The 17,668-nt window shown below is 38.7% G+C and overlaps 3 protein-coding genes across 14 annotated transcripts in view; 2 read left to right on the plus strand and 1 right to left on the minus strand.

Annotated features, from left to right (window-relative positions):
* The window catches only part of PPAT (phosphoribosyl pyrophosphate amidotransferase), a 38,472-nt gene extending 34,522 nt beyond the window's left edge, over nucleotides 1-3,950 (plus strand). Inside the window, exon 11 of one of the 2 annotated variants that reach the window (XM_026003579.2) lies at nucleotides 391-2,857. In XM_026003579.2, coding sequence (XP_025859364.1) covers nucleotides 391-587 — 197 coding nt within the window. In that variant the 3' untranslated portion in view covers nucleotides 588-2,857. Of the gene's footprint in view, nucleotides 1-390 lie in introns of both variants that reach the window. The other variant, XM_026003578.2, reaches the window with a different exon arrangement.
* The window catches only part of PAICS (phosphoribosylaminoimidazole carboxylase and phosphoribosylaminoimidazolesuccinocarboxamide synthase), a 69,909-nt gene extending 61,817 nt beyond the window's left edge, over nucleotides 1-8,092 (minus strand). Inside the window, exons 1-2 of one of the 2 annotated variants that reach the window (XM_072748943.1) lie at nucleotides 7,817-8,092; nucleotides 7,045-7,124 (exon numbers count right to left, since the gene is read on the minus strand). The gene's annotated coding sequence lies outside the window, so the exon portion shown is untranslated. The remainder of the gene's footprint in view (nucleotides 1-7,044; nucleotides 7,125-7,816) is intronic. The other variant, XM_072748945.1, reaches the window with a different exon arrangement.
* AASDH (aminoadipate-semialdehyde dehydrogenase) overlaps nucleotides 8,048-17,668 on the plus strand; it is a 35,105-nt gene continuing 25,484 nt past the window's right edge. The window contains exons 1-4 of one of the 10 annotated variants that reach the window (XM_072748933.1): nucleotides 8,048-8,292; nucleotides 8,455-8,570; nucleotides 11,602-11,876; nucleotides 13,156-13,276. In XM_072748933.1, the coding sequence (XP_072605034.1) occupies nucleotides 11,647-11,876; nucleotides 13,156-13,276 (351 nt within the window). In that variant the 5' untranslated portion in view covers nucleotides 8,048-8,292; nucleotides 8,455-8,570; nucleotides 11,602-11,646. Of the gene's footprint in view, nucleotides 8,389-8,454; nucleotides 8,571-9,373; nucleotides 9,427-11,562; nucleotides 11,877-13,155; nucleotides 13,277-17,668 lie in introns of those variants that run through there. The other 9 variants (XM_072748938.1, XM_026003570.2, XM_072748934.1 and 6 more) reach the window with 9 other exon arrangements.

Raw genomic sequence — 17,668 nt, forward strand, 5'->3', positions numbered from 1 at the left:
GCTATGTTTCCCTTATAGATGAAAAATTAGCCTTGGGAAAAGTAAGTGACCTTGAACTTAAATTTGTACCCAGATTTTCCTGACTTCAAAGTCTATTTTTTTGTAATCAAGAGAATTACTCCTGAAGCCTTCTGAATTCATTCCATGTTTGAAACCTTCACTGTTATTTTAAATTCTATTCTCCCTTAATTCCAATTTCATATTTTAAAAAAATGATAAAGGCCCAGAGTTTTTACTGCTTACTCCCTCCACCATCCTCTTTCTAAAGAAGCTAAAGGAGAAATTTTTATCCTGGCTTGAGTTTTTCTGTTTGTAACTGCTATCTTTTGAGGCAGATCATCTTTTTCAAAGGAAGTGTAATGATCTTTTCCTTTTTCTTTCTCCTTATAGGAGCAAACAGTGTTATATATCTGTCAGTGGGAGGACTGGTTTCATCTGTACAAGAAGGGATAAAGTTTAAAAAACAAAAAGTGGAAAAGCAGGATATTATGATTCAAGAGAATGGGAATGGTCTGGAATGCTTTGAAAAGAATGGTCATTGTACAGCTTGTCTCACTGGAAAATACCCTGTGGAATTAGAATGGTAGCTGGTAGGGTCAGATATGATTTTTCAAGATAAAGAGTTGGTCAAGAAGTTTTAGTGGTGGTTGACACCCACTCAATTTACTGTTACTCCCTTGAAACCATGTAAAATGCCACATGCTTATGTTTACCTTTAAAAGTTTTGATTTCTTTTCTGAAGAGAGTACCAAAGTGCTATGCTTTCGTTAACAATCCTAGGTAAATATTTTGGTGTTATCTAGGAATTTGGATGATCCTTTCAGTTTTATTTAGTAATTTAGTACTTTGAGGCTACTGGTTCTGAAATCATAGACATTTAATTTCACATCAGCAACAACAATGCAAAGAATAAGTAAATATTTGTTTTACAGTGAGGATTGCCAGGCACTATTACGTTCCCACAGATTCTTAGAGAAGAGAATTTTGTGGAATGTTTCTTGAAAGTTACTGAAATTCAGTTGTGGACTATTTTCATAATTGAACTTTTTTAATAGTATGTAATACTACAAAATTGGTGTTTCTTTTGTTTTTTTGTTCTTTATTTTTAATATACAAGCCTTGGTTAGCCTTTTTCACCCCGTCAGAGAAGATAGGGGATAAGTGGCATTTGCCAGTTCCACGCTTTAAAGAGTTTATAAGAGGTTGGACTAAGATGGTGTGATGCAAACAGGACATGAGTTAAATATAACATTTCATGCAAACCTTGAATCCATTATATCCCAAAAGTGTCAGACTCCTGGAGTTCTGTGTGGTTTTGATCTTGGCTTCTCTAACAAATCTTAAAACAAGAACAACAAATATATGCCTTTCTGTGCCTCACTTTTCCCGCCTGTGCAATGGGGTACTTACATTACAAGATTAAATAATTAATAGGAATATGAAAAAGTGTCATACTTTTGGTGGTTAGAGCCATCGTTTCACCCCTCAGTTTTAAGATAGTGCATGATTTTTAGTTTTTGAAATGTTGGCTGTTATTCTGAAATTGAGATTTCATTATGATGAAGGGAGACATACAGTTTAGCAGTGCTTTGCCACCTGTCTTTGAGATGTCCCAAGAATTATTGTAAAAACATGTCTGTGGAAGGTGTTTTCCTACATTTGACTATAAAGTATGATTCATACTACTTAGTACCCGTATAGTATAAGTCCAGCAAGTAACCTAGTACATTTGAAGTAAAAATAAATTTTTAGATTCTAACAACCCTTTTATCCTTATTATATTTTCTTTTAATGAAGTGCTTGATCATTTGCAAAAATATATACATATATGTATAAATATATATACATACCTGTGATTAAATAATCAAGTAAAAACATTTGTAGGGGCCAATTTTGTTTAGGAATCAAGGTGACAACTATTTTGGAATTAGTATGCCCATCTAATTCTAAGCATCACCTTACCACCTTTTTCTACTTTGTTTTATTGGGATTTAACAGACAGAGTTTTTTAAAAATGTTTTCTTATATAACATCTGAGATTTAAAATTGTAAAATGACTTACCCCAATTCCTGTTCATGTAAGATTTTTTAAAACATAAAAGTGTTTGTTTCTGTGTTATTAAGTTACTTTAATTTGATGTACATAGTGTCCAAATCCATTTAGAAAATTAATATTTATTAATATTTGAAATCTTCTGTCTTCATTTGGTATAAGTCTCACATGTTATATTATGGCAGGCCAAGATAAAATCTTGACAGCTCTTTACGCCCATGTGCAGCAGGCAGCAGCAGTTCAGATAACCTTGTAGCAGTGACATAAGCAAATTGGCATTTGAATACAGCCCTGGGACCATTTGAGTGTATAGCCTCTTGTCTTAAATGTATTCCTCATATCAGCATGGAGGAGGCAAGACCTGTGAGTCAATTTTGAATTGGCCTCACTTGTATTTGAATTGTAAAAACAAGAGACTCAGGGAAAGTACTAAACCAAAATCTCTTATTTGACTTCTGTGTTTTCCATACTTTTTGTCTCCCATTGTTTTTTGTTTTATTGAGATGCTTTTATAAAGGAATGTGGTACTGTGAGTTTGGTAATTCTACAAATTTCTTAATGTTTCTCCATCATGACCTTTTATTTCCCAAGTTTCTAAAGTCTGAATGAAATTACAGGTTTTTACATTTAATCTCAAATGTTGTTAAACTGCTTTAAATTAAAAGAAGCAGAGTATTGAAAATCACAAAGATGAAAAATGTGTTTTCACAGGATCTATACTGTTGTGAATTAAAGTAAGCCTACTTTTTTTGTGACTTCATTGTGATGCGTTGGTGACAAATATATGTAATAGGTATATTTGAATGTGTGTGCTTTTTTTTTTTTTTAAATAATGACCTTTAGTTAGTCCATTATGATGAATAGCACAGTAATAGTTACATCTAGGCTCCATTCTTGGCACCAACTAGTCAGATCTTATTTCTCTGATCCAGACATTTCAATAAATAGGCCATTGCTTATGAACAGAGCAAAACTCCTGGCTGAGTAGAAAGGACACATTAAGTTATTTGAGATGTAATGCTAAGTAAGCAGTATAATAGTAGTAAGTTCTGCAGAAATACTAGTAGGAATAGGGAGTGTCACAGAAGAGGTGGCTTTGATTTCTAAAATGTGTGTGTGTTAGGGGAATTTATTTAAGATTTTATTTATTCATGAGAGACACAGAGACATAGGCAGAGGGAGAAGCAGGCTCCCTGCAGGGATCCCGATGTGGGACTCTATCCCAGGACCCTGGGATTACAACCTGAGCCAAAGGCAGACGCTCAACCACTGAGCCACCCAGGTGCCCCAGAAATTTTTTTAATCAATTTAAAGTAGGTAAATCAATTAACAGTGGTACATCCAGACATAATATTCAGTCATAAAAAGAAATGAGCTATTAAACCATTGAAAGACACAGAGGGAACTTCAATGTATATTATCAAGTGAAAGAAACAATCTGTGAAAGCTACATACTCTGTGAGTCCAACTATATGCCATTCTGGAAAAGACAAAACTGGAGACGTCAGAGGTTGCCAGGGGTTGGCGGGGAGGAAGGGATGAATAGGAGGGGCACAGAGGAATTTTAGGACAGTGAAACTACTCTGTGTGATAACTATAATGGTGTATACATGTCATTATGTATTTGTTAAAACATAGTGTACAACACCAAGAGGAGTAAACCTTAATGTAAATTATAGACTTTGGATGATAATGATATGTCCATGTAGATTTATCAGTTGAAACAAATGTACTGCAAAGTTCTGGTCATGTTGTTAATGGAGGAGACTGTGCATATGTGTGGGCAGGGGTTTGTAAGAACTCTGTAGTTATGCTTAATTTTGTTGTGAACCTAAAACTGTTCTAAACTATAGCTATTTTAAAAAATAAACATACCAAGTCCCAACTTAAAACAAAATATAATATATGCATTTATGTTCTTGCCTCTGAAAGTCTTGCCACAGGGCATGACTTCTCATGCCTTCTTTCTTTGGATATCAAATAGAGCCTGGTCAACTCCTAAGGGAAAATTGCCTTCTTGATTCTTAAGTCAAAACGAAAATCCAAGCCTCTCAGGAAAAGCTGCGTGCCCCTTAGACATTTTAGACTAAGCTACAGTATGCAATGTAAATGCACTTTTTTGTGTGCATAGATTTTAATATAGCTGATAAGTTGTTAGATGGAAGGAACCAATGCTTCTTAAACTTTTTTGGAAGTCCTTAGGATCTCCCATAATACTGAATTCCTTGTACTGTGACAAAATGGAAAATGACTGCACAAAAGAGGCCCACAAGGAGGGGATCCTTGGGTGGCTCAGCGGTTTAGTGCCTGCCTTTGGCCTAGGGCGTGATCCTGGAGACAGACCCAGGATGGAGTCCCATGTCGGGCTCCCTGCATGGAGCCTGCTTCTCCCTCTGCCTGTGTCTCTGCCTCTCTCCCTGGGTCTCTCAATAAATAAAAATCTTAAAATATATATATGTATATATATTTGGTCTTTGTCTTATTTCTAGCCCAGATATCCTAAAGTCCTTGGTATTTCCTAAGCGGTAAGAGCAGTAAAGGTGTTTTTTAAAAAATTCCAGGATAGTCAACACACAGTGCTATTAGTTGCAGGTGTACAACATAGTGGTTCAACAGTTTCATGTATTTCTCAGTGCTCATTAGGATAAGGGCCCTCCTTAATCCTCTTCACCTATTTCATTCATCCCCCACCCCACCACCGCCCCTCTGGTAACCATTTGTTCTCTGTATTTGAGTGTTTTTTGGTTTTCCTCTAATAAAAGTGTCTTGATATTCCTAACAAACTCCCTTCAACCACACCTGTTTATATTAATGAGATGACTTTCTGAAAACACCTAAGAACAGGGGCTAGTTGCCAGGGGAACTCACGTGTGATTAGGGGTTGAATTTTCTGCACCACGTCCCTGACTTTCAGGGAGGGGAGAAGAGCTACAGGTTGAATCAACAGATAATGGCCAATAATTCACTCAATCGATCCCTCATCATTAAGCCTAAGATAAAAACTCAGAAGGCTAGAATCTGTAGAGCTTCCTGGGTGGTGACACGGAGATTTGAAGTGAATGGTATGCTTGAAGAGCATGGTAGCTCCATGCTCTGCATTTCTTCCAACTGGCTGTTCCTCAGTTAATTGGTGGATGGAAGCCCACATGTTAGAGGTAGGGTCAAGAATACTCAAATTGAGTTTCAAATCATTTTTATTTCTAAAACAAATGACAGCTAAAGGTGTGGGGGATTAAGTGAAGAGAAGCAGTGAAATTAGCACCAATAAATGTTCAAGGGATCTGCAAAATTCTGGTCATAAGATGTGCAACTCTGCTTTCAAAGTACTTAACTAATTAGTATAAGAAGTCAAACTTAGAAATCATGCCGCTGTTGTCAGGTTCTATGAGAAGTATAAGTCACCGTGGGGGAATGACCTACGTTTGTAGTCTACTGAAAAGCTAATACGCTAATCTGTTACTGTTCCATGGTAGTAGACACGTTCTGGATCACAGAGAAATCTACTACTCATGACAAAAGCAGTGGCCAGAGCTTCATTTGTCAGTTTCCCATGCTCCCCAACTCCCATTGAGGAGACGGGGAGTCAGGCAGAGATGGATGTCTGCCCATGCAGTGGGTTGTGTTACAGGAAAGGAATACTGAGTTGGGGGGATTTCCTTTTAAAGTAAATGGAAGCAAGCCTGCCCTAGGGAAAGACATTAACTCAGCTCTGAAGATCTGTCACCCCCCCCCCCCCAAAACCCTGAGAAATGACCTGAATAAAGACCAATCAAAACCTTTGTTTTGGGTATACCTAGCAAGAATTCACAAAGACATTAAGGGCCATAACAGAGTGTCCCTCCCAATAGTATGCTAGGTTCATGGGATGGTGGAAGAGGATGGGTAAATTCTATTACAAGGCTTGAACAAAGGCTTCAAGGAGGTGATATTTAAGCTGTGTTTTCATAAGAGGGGGTAAATGTTCATCGAGCAGACATGGGAAGAAGAAAAGGTAATTCGGCCTGAGATCCAGCTGGAGCACAGGTGTGGAAATTTGATAAAGGTTTGGTATGCTCAGAAGTTTTACTAGGGTCTCCTCATAGCTGTAGCTTCCAGGACAAGGTATGACGAATGTGTAGGGTAGGGAAGCAGTGGTCCACTGTGACAGGGTTCTAAAGATAATGAAGCATCTTGTCTACCTTGGTAAAAAGTCTGAATGTCATGTAGGCAATGAGGGACCACTGAAGGAGACTGTAAGCCGGAGAATGCTATGATTAATCTGGTGTATGTTTTAGAATGATCACTCTGGATTACCAGATAAAAATGGTGTCTTGGGGATCCCTGGGTGGCTCAGCGGTTTAGCGCCGCCTTCAGCCCAGGGTATGATCCTGGAGACGTGGGGTCGAGTCCCACATCGGGCTCCCTGCATGGAGCCTGCTCCCTCTGCCTGTGTCTCTGCCTCTTTCTCTCTCTCTCTGTCTCTCATGAATAACTAAATAAAATCTTAAAACAAACAAACAAACAAAAAACACCCTTCACTCTGGCAGCAATTTAGAGTTGAAGCTGAGTGAGACTCGATAAGCTTTAGGGAAAAGTTGACCAAGAGGACCTGAACTAAGGTAGCAGTTGTGGAAATGAAGACGAGAGCATTTTTTTAAAAATTTTTTATGGGCAGCCCAGGTGGCTCAGCGGTTCGGTGCAGCCTTCAGCCTGGGGCCTGATCCTGGAGACCCAGGATCGAGTCCCATGTCGGGCGCCCTGCATGGGGCCTGCTTCTCCCTCTGCCTGTGTCTCTGCCTCTCTCTCTCTCTCTCTCTCTCTCTCCCCCCCCCCCGTGTCTCTCATGAATAAATAAATATTAAAAAAATAAAAATTTTTGAGAGACAGAGGCTCATGCATCAGTAGGGAGGAGAGGCAGTGGGAAAAGCAGACTCCCCACGGAGCAGGGAGCTGGACTCAGGGATTCAATCCAGACACCTGAGTTATGACCTTAGTCAAAGGCAGACACTTACCTGACTGAGCCACCCAGGTGCCCCAAGAACATTTTTAAAATGCAGATTGTACGCCCCTCAGTAGAAAACTAGTTCAGAACCTGTGGAGACAGGAATCAGATTAACATCACCACGGGTGATTTTGATGTAATCAGCTAGACTTTGAGATTGGGGACTGGAGACCTAGGGTCTAATTGGCCAGAGGGGGGTAAAGAAAAATGGGTGTGTGTGGTGGGGCAGTGGCATCTAGGTTTCTCTACCAGCAAGGTGGATGGTGGGTGGTGTCATTCTCAAATACAGAAACATGTTTGGAGAACCCGCGCCTCCAGAAAAAAGATGATAGTTTAAGTAGCCTGTGGTACATCCGGGTGAAACTGCCACCAGCCGATGTAGCTATCTCTTTGCTTGGATTAATGCTGGTTTCTTGCCACTGATACCTAAGGACAGGAGGATGTCCCATGACTTTTCATATATAGGTGTCAATACTGGGCTGTTTCCTCAGTCCTTCAGCAAAAAAAATGTAAAAACCTGATCATTTCCTCTGTGCTGTTGCAGAGTACCTTTAAAATAACACTATTGGGGATCCCGGGGTGGCTCAACGGTTTAGCGCCGCCTTCAGCCCAGGGCGTGGCCCTGTAGACCCGGGATCGAGTCCCGCGTCAGGCTCCCTGCATGGGGCCTGCTTCTCCCGCTGCCTCTGTCTCTGCCTCTCTCTCCTCTCCTCTCTATGTCTATCATGAATAAATAAATAAATCTTTAAAAGAAAAAAAGCTTTTTAAAAAAATCCACCTACTGTAGTAGTTCACTATTTCCTCTTCCTTCACAATCCTAGACAGTGTCTTTCTCTCCACTTCGCGGACAAGGAGAGACTGCGGCTCTGAATTAAAGTATCTTGGCAAGTATGAAAGGGCACGACACCAAGCTGGGCAGCTCCACAGTCTTTGCAAACGCTGTCACGAGCCCAGCGTGACCCCAACAGGTGCCTGGAGCGAAAACACGGCCAGCTCTCCTCCCAGGCCCGCTCGGTCCCCTCGGGAGGGGGCGGGGCACGGTGACTGCCGCGGATCGCGCGAGCTGACGGCACCGCGGCGACGCAAACACTACGCAAGAGCGCGCCTCTTACGTCCTGGCGGCCCGCGCGGTGGGCCCGCTTACCCCCGGGAGAGCGGCTGCGTCTCTCACGTGTGTGTGTGTAGAGAGATCCCGGGGTCGGGCTGCTGGACGGTCCAGACGGGCGCAGGCTTCTGCCGCGACCCTCACGCCTTCCGAGTGAGTCTCGCGGGAGGCGGTAGCCCGCGGCGGCCTGTGTGAGGGAGGTGAAGGAGGGTGAGGCCTCGGAGCCACCGCCACCGCCTCGCCTCCGAGGTAGGTCAGTGGCCTCTGGCAGGTGGTGTCGAGCCAAGACTAACCTGACGTGTGTGATTTCTTCAGAGCTCCTCAGCCTCGGACCCTCTGCCCCTTCCTTCTGAAAGAGACCAGCCTGCTCCACCCACTTGCTGCTGTGGTTTGGAAGCGCAAATGAAAACGTGTTTGGGGGGAGCTCTAAGGTGCATTGTTATTTTATTCATTCATGAGAGACCTACACACAGAGAGGCAGAGACACAGGCAGAGGAGGAGCAGGCTCCATGCGGGGAGCCCGACGCGGGACTCGATCCCGGGTCTCCAGGATCACGCCCTGGGCCAAAGGCAGGCGCCAAACCGCTGAACCACCCAGGTGTCCCAAGGGCATTCTTATTAAATGTAGTTATATGATGTAAATTAAGCCCGTGGATACGGCAAAATAAAGTGTCTGGGTTATTTAACTGTCTTTAACTGGTAACCTAGGGAGAGGGCCCCGCCCCCCAGCACTAGAATTTGTTGACACTTGTAAGCGCTTTGAGGACTAAATACATGGCCCCTGCTGCTGTAAATGAAGTAGCGAGTATCTTTATTTTTTATTTTTATTTTTGACTATTTTTAACTTAATGATTCCGTTACGTATAAAAGCAGCTTACCAGTTTTTCTTTTTTTTTTCCTGTTTTGCTTCCCCCCCCCCCCTTAATGAGGTCTCAGAAGATATTTATTGGGTGACCAAGAAGGTCTTGTTGTTTTTTTTTTAATATAGTATTTATTGGAGAGGATGGATTTGTGATTGTTAATGAAAATAACCCGGGCAACCCCGGTAGTTCAGCGGTTTGGCGCTGCCTTCGACCCAGGGCGTGATCCTGGAGACGTGGGATCGAGCCCCATGTCGGGCTCCCTGCATGGAGCCTGCTTCTCCCTCTGCCTGTGTCTCTGCCTCTCTCTCTCTCTCTCTGTGTGTCTCTCTATTATTATCTATTATCTCTGTGTCTCTCTATTTATATAAATATGCTGCTGTGGTTTGGAAGCGCAAATGAAAACGTGTTTGGGGGGAGCTCTAAGGTGCATTGTTATTTTATAAAAATCATTAGTGAGAGACCTACACACAGAGGCAGAGACACAGGCAGAGGAGGAGCAGGCTCCATGCTATATAATAGCAGCAGCATTTATATGAATAAATAAACAAAATCTTTAAAAAATAAAAAATAAATAAAAACTTTACGCAATACATCTTGCCTTAAGTCTCTGTAGCAACTGCACAGAAACTGGTAGTTAAAAGTAGAAAAACATGAACATATGTGGTGAGTGTTGCAATTTGTTATAAAAGTGTCATTTAAGTTCACCTTATAATCTTGCCCTTTTGATGTCAGGTATTTTGGAGTATAGTAATCAGAATGTCCTTGTGGAAAACTAACTGCTGTAATTGTTTTTTGCATTAAAAAATGCGTTTTTGAAAAAAAATGCATTTTTGGGGACACCTACACTAACATTTTTGTGAAAATGCCTTACTACAGTGTAAACAATATATTGTCATAGAAAAGAATAGCAGAAGATCTCCTTCTGCACTGACTATACCTCCTCTGATAAACTCATTTGGCATAATTAATGTGTGCTATGGACCGTCTTCTTTATATAATGATCATTTATGTGTAGGAGGAAAAGTTTAAAATTTTAAACTTGTACATCATAAAAGAATGTGGAAATGCTTACTAAAAATACTGTATTAAAGTTATATTTTTAAACTTTATATTTAGAAATCCTAACATTTTCAAACCTATGAGTCTCAATATTTGGTTCATTTTGCTCTTTAGGAATATTTTTTCTAATTCATATAAATTAACTTTCGTCTGTAAGATTTAATTTTGAATCCATGAAATCAGCTCAAATACGTATGAACAAATAAAAAAAACTTAAAATAGGTTACTTGGTAAATCTTGTTTTCGAAATATGGAAAAGAGTTCACAGAAGGAAAAAAATCACCTTTATTCTCAAGGAAATACTAGCTGTTATTTCTTCTAAAACAATGATCCCTAAAGTTTTTTGGGTTTTGTTGGGTTTTTTTTTGATGAAATACTGTTTAAAATCTTTTATATTTTTGAGAAGTTCAGAGAATATTGCATTGATACAATGCTCTCTGGAGTTGTAATACTATAGTTTAAATGAATTTACTGGCATCTTATTTTTATTTTTTTAAAGATTTTATTCACTTATTCATTAGAGACAGAGAGAGAGGCAGAGACACAGGCAGAGGGAGAAGCAGGCTCCATGCAGGAAGCCCAACATGGGACTCTGTCCCGGGACTCCAGGATCATGCCCTGGGCTGAAGGCGGTGCTAACCCGTTGAGCCACCAGGGCTGCCCAATTTATTGGCATTTTAAAAATAAGTTCCTCAAGAATTATAAATGTGACTTGATGTGACCTGAAGTGTTATAATAAATAATATAGTTTATATTATTGGGTTAAAATTGGATGGATTTAGATGGTTTTTCCCTTTTTCTACCTAAGGTTTATTTACTCTTCCCTAAGTTCATTTCCTAAAAGCACAGTTTATTCGCATTAGTCTTTGCAAAGATATTGTGCAGGATTTTAACCACTTATCTTTTTTTTTAATATTTAATTAATTAATTAATTAATTATAGACATAGAGAAAGGCAGAGACACAGGAGGAAGGAGAAGCAGGCTCCATGCCGGGAGCCCGACGCAGGACTTGATCCCGGGACTCCAGGATCGCGCCCCCAGCCAAAGGCAGGCGCTAAACCACTGAGCCACCCAGGGATCCCCTTAACCACTTATCTTAATCTGGGACAATAATGAAAGAAAAATGAAAAAATTAAGCATATAGTGCTTTATTTTATTTATTTATTTATTTATTTATTTATTTATTTATTTATTTTTTGCATATAGTGCTTTAAATTGAGTTTTATTGGTTAATTTTTTGTATTTTTTTTCACATTGTGGACGGTTGAGAAAGACCACATTTTTACCTGTTTCAGTCTCCTCATGTTTTGTTCATACTGCTCTTTCCCCAAATTTTCTTCCAGCTTTGACCCAGTGTTAGGTCAATGGTATCAGATTAATTTTCATCCTCCTTGTTCTCACCATAGACAATTCCTAGGTTCAGAGATTGTTTTTGATATAGTTGTTTTTGTGAGGAATGATTTGTATAGAATTTTCTTTCTCCCTTTCTCACCCTACCAGGTTCCCTAAAACTCCCTGTCCCCATATTTCTGTATATAGGTAGAGTTCTCTGCTACCAATGATGTTTAGAGAAACTTCAGTGAAATGACTCTTCAGGAATTGGTGCATCAGGCTGCCTCCATTTATTCAGATAAAATAGCTGTATGTTTTGATGAGTGTAACAACCAGCCTCCAGCTTATTACACCTATAAGACTGTGGTGAATGCTGCTTCAGAATTATCAAATTTTCTACTCCTACACTGTGACTTTCAAGAAATTCAGGAAGTTGGTCTCTACTGCCATCCCGGAATAAACTTACCCTCTTGGATTTTAGGGTAATTCTTTTAATATTAAATTGTTTTCTAGCCTAATATAATTCTTTAATATATAGAATATGTTGTAACTTACTGTTATTTTTACTATTGTATCTTTATGTATTGCTTGTTCAATTTTAGGCTAAAGGAGTTCATATTTCCCCAAGATTATTTTTAATCATTTTAAGTTAATTAATCTGAACTTACATAGGAGAGCCAAGAAGCTTTTACTAATAGAATATTTAAATATCTCCAAAATACATGGGTTTCATTTGTCTACCAAAAGAAAACAGTCATAAATTCTGTTCTTATATCAATGAAAACAATTATTTCAGAAATAATGTGACTTTTTTTTCCTCCTGAGACTGAAGTTTTAGGTACTCAAGTATTCAGTAAGTGAATGAATGAATGAGTGTTTTGGGTGATGGTTCATAAAAATTGAGCAGTGAACTGCAGAAGACGCTAATTCAAACAATCATTTGCAAAATGTTCATTATTAAGCTGTTCTAGAATATTATCCTTATATCATGACTTATGTCGTAGGGTTCTGCAAGAAATCAAGGCTGCTAAAGAATTAGAAGTTGATATTCATCCCATAGGATGTGTGTTAGTAGGTTAGTTGTATAAATGTAAAGCAAAAAAAGTTAGTTTCCCTTTTATCCAATCATTGACAAAATTTTATTGAGAATTACTACAAAAATCTGTTGTCATCAAAGTACTTGTTTTTTTTAGATTTTATTTTGAGATAATCTATATACCCAAAGTGGGGCTTGAATCCACAACCATAAGATCAAGAGTCATATACTCTATCAACTGAGCCAGCCAGGTGGAGACCTACCTCAAAGTACTTTTAGTTAAAACAGCCTAACTGATTTTGCATCTTATTGCCACTTAAAAATGAATTTTAAAGTTGTCCCCTCCCCCTTAAGGTATCCTGGTTTTGTTGAGATGTCTTTTAGTATACAGATTGTATTAATCTGCATACTAGTAAGTTATGTGTGGGTATTTAGCTTATGTTATCCTAGTTAGATGAAGAAATGACTCTGCTACCTGTTAACCAAGTATATTCTACTGTAATACATTAGCTTTAAAAAATCTTGGATTTCTGTAAGTTAAGTGATAGAAGTTTAATGATGGGTATTCTGTCTTAAAAGACAAAATAAAAATAACTATAAAGATGGGGTCATCAAAAACATTTGGCATTTCTGATACAGTCAGTAGTAAAGCGCATAGAGAAATAGAAATACTTAAAGATCATTTTCAACAGATCTTCTATGCTGACTCTGTACTGTTTCTTTAGAATTCTCCAAGTCCCTGCTGCTTATGCTCCTATTGATCCAGATTCACCACCAGCATTATCAACTCATTTCATGAAAAAATGCAATCTAAGTTATATTCTTGTTGAAAAACAGCAAATTAATGTAAGTGTGTTTAAATTTATGTGCTACGTTTATCTTTCAGTTGAAGGGTGTTTGTGTGTATGTACGTACATACATCACAGCATCTTTATCCATTTATTTTTTGGACCAGGTTGCTTCCATATCTTGTCTACTGTAAATAGTGCTGCAATAAACAGGAATGCGTATATCTTCTTGAATTAATGTTTTCATTTTCTTTGGTTAAATACCCAGTAGTGGGCAGCCTGGGTGGCTCAGCAGTTTGGCGCCGCCTTCAGCCCAGGGCCTGATCCTGGAGACCCAGGATCGAGTCCCACGTCGGGCTCCCTGCATGGAGCCTGCTTCTCCCTCTGCCTGTGTCTCTGCCTCTCTCTCTCTCTCTGTCTCTCATGAATAAATAAAATATTTAAGAAATAAAATAAAATAAAATAAAATAAAATAAAATAAAATAAAATAAAATAAAATAAAATAAAATAAAAAAATAAAATAAAATAAAATAAAATAAAATAATAAAATAAAATAAAATAAAATAAAATAAAATAATAAAATAAAATAAAATAAAATAAAATAAAATAAAATAATAAAATAAAATAAAATAAAAACCCAGTAGTGGAATTACTGGGTCCTGTGGCATTTTTGAGGAACCTCCATACCGTTTGCCAAAGTGACTGCACCAGTTTACATTTTTGCCAACATTGTGTGAGGGTTCCTTTTTTCCTCTACATCCTCACCAATGCCTATTTCTTTAAAAAAAATTTTTTTTTTTAAGATTTTATTTATTTATTCATGAGAGACACAGAGAGAAGCAGAAGGAGAAGCAGGCTCCCTGCAAGGAGCCCAATGCGGGACTTGATCCTGGACCCCGGAATCACTCCCTGAGCAAAAGACAGACGCTCAACTGCTGAGCCACCCAGGCATCTCTCTATTTCTTGTCTTTTTAATTCTAAACATTCTGACAGATGTGAAGTGATAGCTCATTGTGGTTTTGATTTGCATTTCCCTGATGATTACTGATGTTGAGCATCTTTCACATGTCTGTTCACCATTTGTAAGTCAGCTTTGGAAATGTCTATTCAGTTCCTCTGCCTATATTTTAATTGGATTATTCGTTTTGGTTTCTGTTTATTTTTGTGTGTGTTGAATTGGATAAGTTCTTCATATATTTTGGATATTAACCCCTTATCAGATATATCATCTTCTCCCATTTAGTAGGTTGCCCTTTTGTTTTGTTGATGGTTTACTTCTCTGTGCAAAGTCTTTTTTATTTTGCTGGTGTCCCAGTAATTTGTTTGCTTTTGTTTTTCTTGCTTGAGGAGATGTATCTAGCAAAATGTGCTAGGATGATATCAAGGTGATTATGTTCTGTGTTTTTTTCTAAGAGTTTAATGGTGTCAGATCTCACATTTATTAGGTCTTTAGTCCACATTGGGTTTATATTTGTGTGTGGTGTTAGAGAGTGGCCCAGTTTTATTCTTTTGAATTTAGCTGTCCAGCTTTCCCAGCACCATTTATTGAAGAGACTCTTTTCCTAATTGCTTATTCTTGCCTGTTGTGTTGTAGATTAATTGACCATGTAAGCATGTGTTTCTTTCTGGACTCTGTTCTGTTGATCTGTTGTCTGTTTTTGTGCCAAAACCATACTGTTTGATTACTAAAGCTTTGTAGTGTATTTTGAAACTGGCATTGTGATACCTCTAGCTTTCTTCTTTCCTAAGATTGCTTTGGCTATTTGGGGTCTTTTATGGTTCTATACAAATTTTAGGATTCTTTGTTCTAGATCAGGAAAAAAATGGTATTTTAAGTCATTGCAATCAGTGCAAAGGGATTGCTTTGAATCTGTAGATTTCTTTGCATGATATGGATGTTTTAACAATATTCTTCCAATCATTGACCATGAAATACTTTTCATTTATGTTATCTTCACTTTCTTTCATCAGTGTCTTAGTTTTTTAGTACAGTTTTTACCACCTTAAATTTATTAATAGGTATTTTATTATTGATATAATTGTAAATGGGATTATTTCTTTATTCTGCTACTTCTTTGTTAGTATATAGGTATGCAACAAGTTTCTGTATGTTAATTTTGTATTCTGCAACTTTACTGAATTCATTTATTACTTAGTTTTTTGATGAAGTCTTTAGGGTTTTCTATTAGTATCATGTCATCTGTAAATAGTAACAATTTAATTTTTTTCTTACCAGTTTAGATGTCTTTTTTCTTTCCCCTCTTATTGCTGTGGCTAGGACTTTCAATACCATGTTAAATAAAAGTGAGTGGGTATCCTTGTCTTGTTCCTGATCTTGGAGGAAAATCTGTTTTTCACCATTGAGTATGGCCTTTATTTATGTTGAGGCATGCTCCCTCTCTTTGGGAGGCTTTTTTTGGTTCGTTTTAAAGATTTTATTTATTCATGAGAGAGACAGAGGCAGAGGGAGAGGGAGAAGCAGGCTCCCTGCAGGGAGCCCAATGTAGGACTCGATCCCAGGAACGCAGGAATCATGCCCTGAGCCAAAGACAGGATGCTCAACTGCTGAGCCACCCAGGTGTCCCTGGGAGTTTTTATCATGAACGATGTTGAATTTTGTCAAATGCTTTTTCTGCATCTATTGAGAGGATGCAAATAAAATTTTTTTTTTAAATTTATTCATGAGAGACACAGAAAGAGAGAGGCAGAGACATAGACAGAGGGAGAAGCAGGCTCCATGCAGGAAGCCCGATGTGGGATTCAATCCCGGGGCTCCAGGATCATGCCCTGAGCTGAAGGTAGGTGCTTAACTGCTGAGCCACCCAGGCGTCTCAAAAGGATGTGATTTTTATCCAGTTTGTTAATGTGGTTTATTACATTGATTTGTGAATATTGGACCATTCTTGTGTCCTTGGAATAAATCACATTTGATTATGGTGAATGATCCTTTTAATGTATTGTTGAATGAGATTTGCTAGTATCTTGAGGATTTTTGTATCCATGTTCATCAGGGATGTTGTCCAGCAGTTTTTTTTGTAGGGTCTTTAAAAAAAATTTTTTTTGCATTTAGTGTTTATTCAGGTTTTTGTTTGTTTTTGTGAGTCTGGCTAAAGATTTATCACTTTTGTCTTTTCAAAAACTGTCTCTTGGTTTCATGGATCTTTTCTATTCATGGATCTTTTTAGTCTGTTTCATTTGTTTCTGTTTTGATCTTTATTTCCTTCCGTTAACCTTGGGCTTGCTTTGTTCCTTTTCTAGTTCCTTTAGGTGTAAGATTAGATTGTTTGATTTTTTTCTTGTTTCTTGAGGTAATCCAGCATCACTATAAATTCTCTCAGAACTGATTTTGGTGCATCTTAAAGGTTTTAGACTGTTGTTTTCATTTGTCTCCATGTATTTTTTTTTTTAATATTTTATTTATTTATTCATGAGAGACAGAGAGAGAGAGGCAGAGACACAAGCAGAGGGAGAAGCAGGCTCCATGCAGGGAGCCCGATGTGGGACTCCATCCCAGGACTCCAAGATCACGCCCCGGGCCAAAGGCAGACGCTCAACTGCTGAGCCACCCAGGCGTCCCTCCATGTATTTTTTTATTTTTATTTCTTCTTTGATATCTTTGTTGACCCATTGGTTGTTCACTAGCATGTTGTTTAGCTGCTGCAAACATTTACATTTCAGTGTGTTATGGTGTGGACCTCCGTGGGTTTACCTTGTTTAGAACTCTTTGTGCTTTCTGAACTTGGATATCTCTTTCATTTCCCAGGTTAGGGAATCTTCCTTACAGTTTTCTTAACATTTAATTTGTCTAGCTTATGTTAGAATATGAATATCAAATATAATACTTGTAACATTCAAAGTATAGATTAATTGACTTTATGTCCTCAGTAAGGTTTCTGGTCAGCTGTATGCTATTAGTAAAGTTTTGGGGGCATCAAGAGTTATTCATGGATTTTAGGGTTGGTGCCTTTTTTTTTTTTTTTAATTTTTATTTATTTATGATAGTCAGAGATAGAGAGAGAGGCAGAGACACAGGCAGAGGGAGAAGCAGGCTCCATGCACCGGGAGCCCGACGTGGGATTCGATCCCGGGTCTCCAGGATCGCGCCCTGGGCCAAAGGCAGGTGCCAAACCGCTGCGCCACCCAGGGATCCCCAGGGTTGGTGCCTTTAATAACCCTTGTGTTGTTCAAGGGTCAGCTGTGGTTAGAGAGAAAAGGACCATAATCCTGAATCTGTAAATTCTACATAGTGTGATATTGTGCTAAGGGAAGTAAATGTAACATAGTAGAGATGAGAAAAAAATTTTTTAAATTTATTTATTCATAGACAGAGAGAGAGAGAGGCAGAGACACAGACAGAGGGAGAAGCAGGCTCCATGCAGGGAGCCCGATATGGGACTTGATCCTGGGTTTCCAGGATCACACCCCAGGCCGCAGGCGGTGCCAGACCGCT

This window comes from Vulpes vulpes, chromosome 2 (genome assembly GCF_048418805.1).
Source record: "Vulpes vulpes isolate BD-2025 chromosome 2, VulVul3, whole genome shotgun sequence".
Classification (NCBI taxonomy): Eukaryota; Metazoa; Chordata; class Mammalia; order Carnivora; family Canidae; genus Vulpes; species Vulpes vulpes.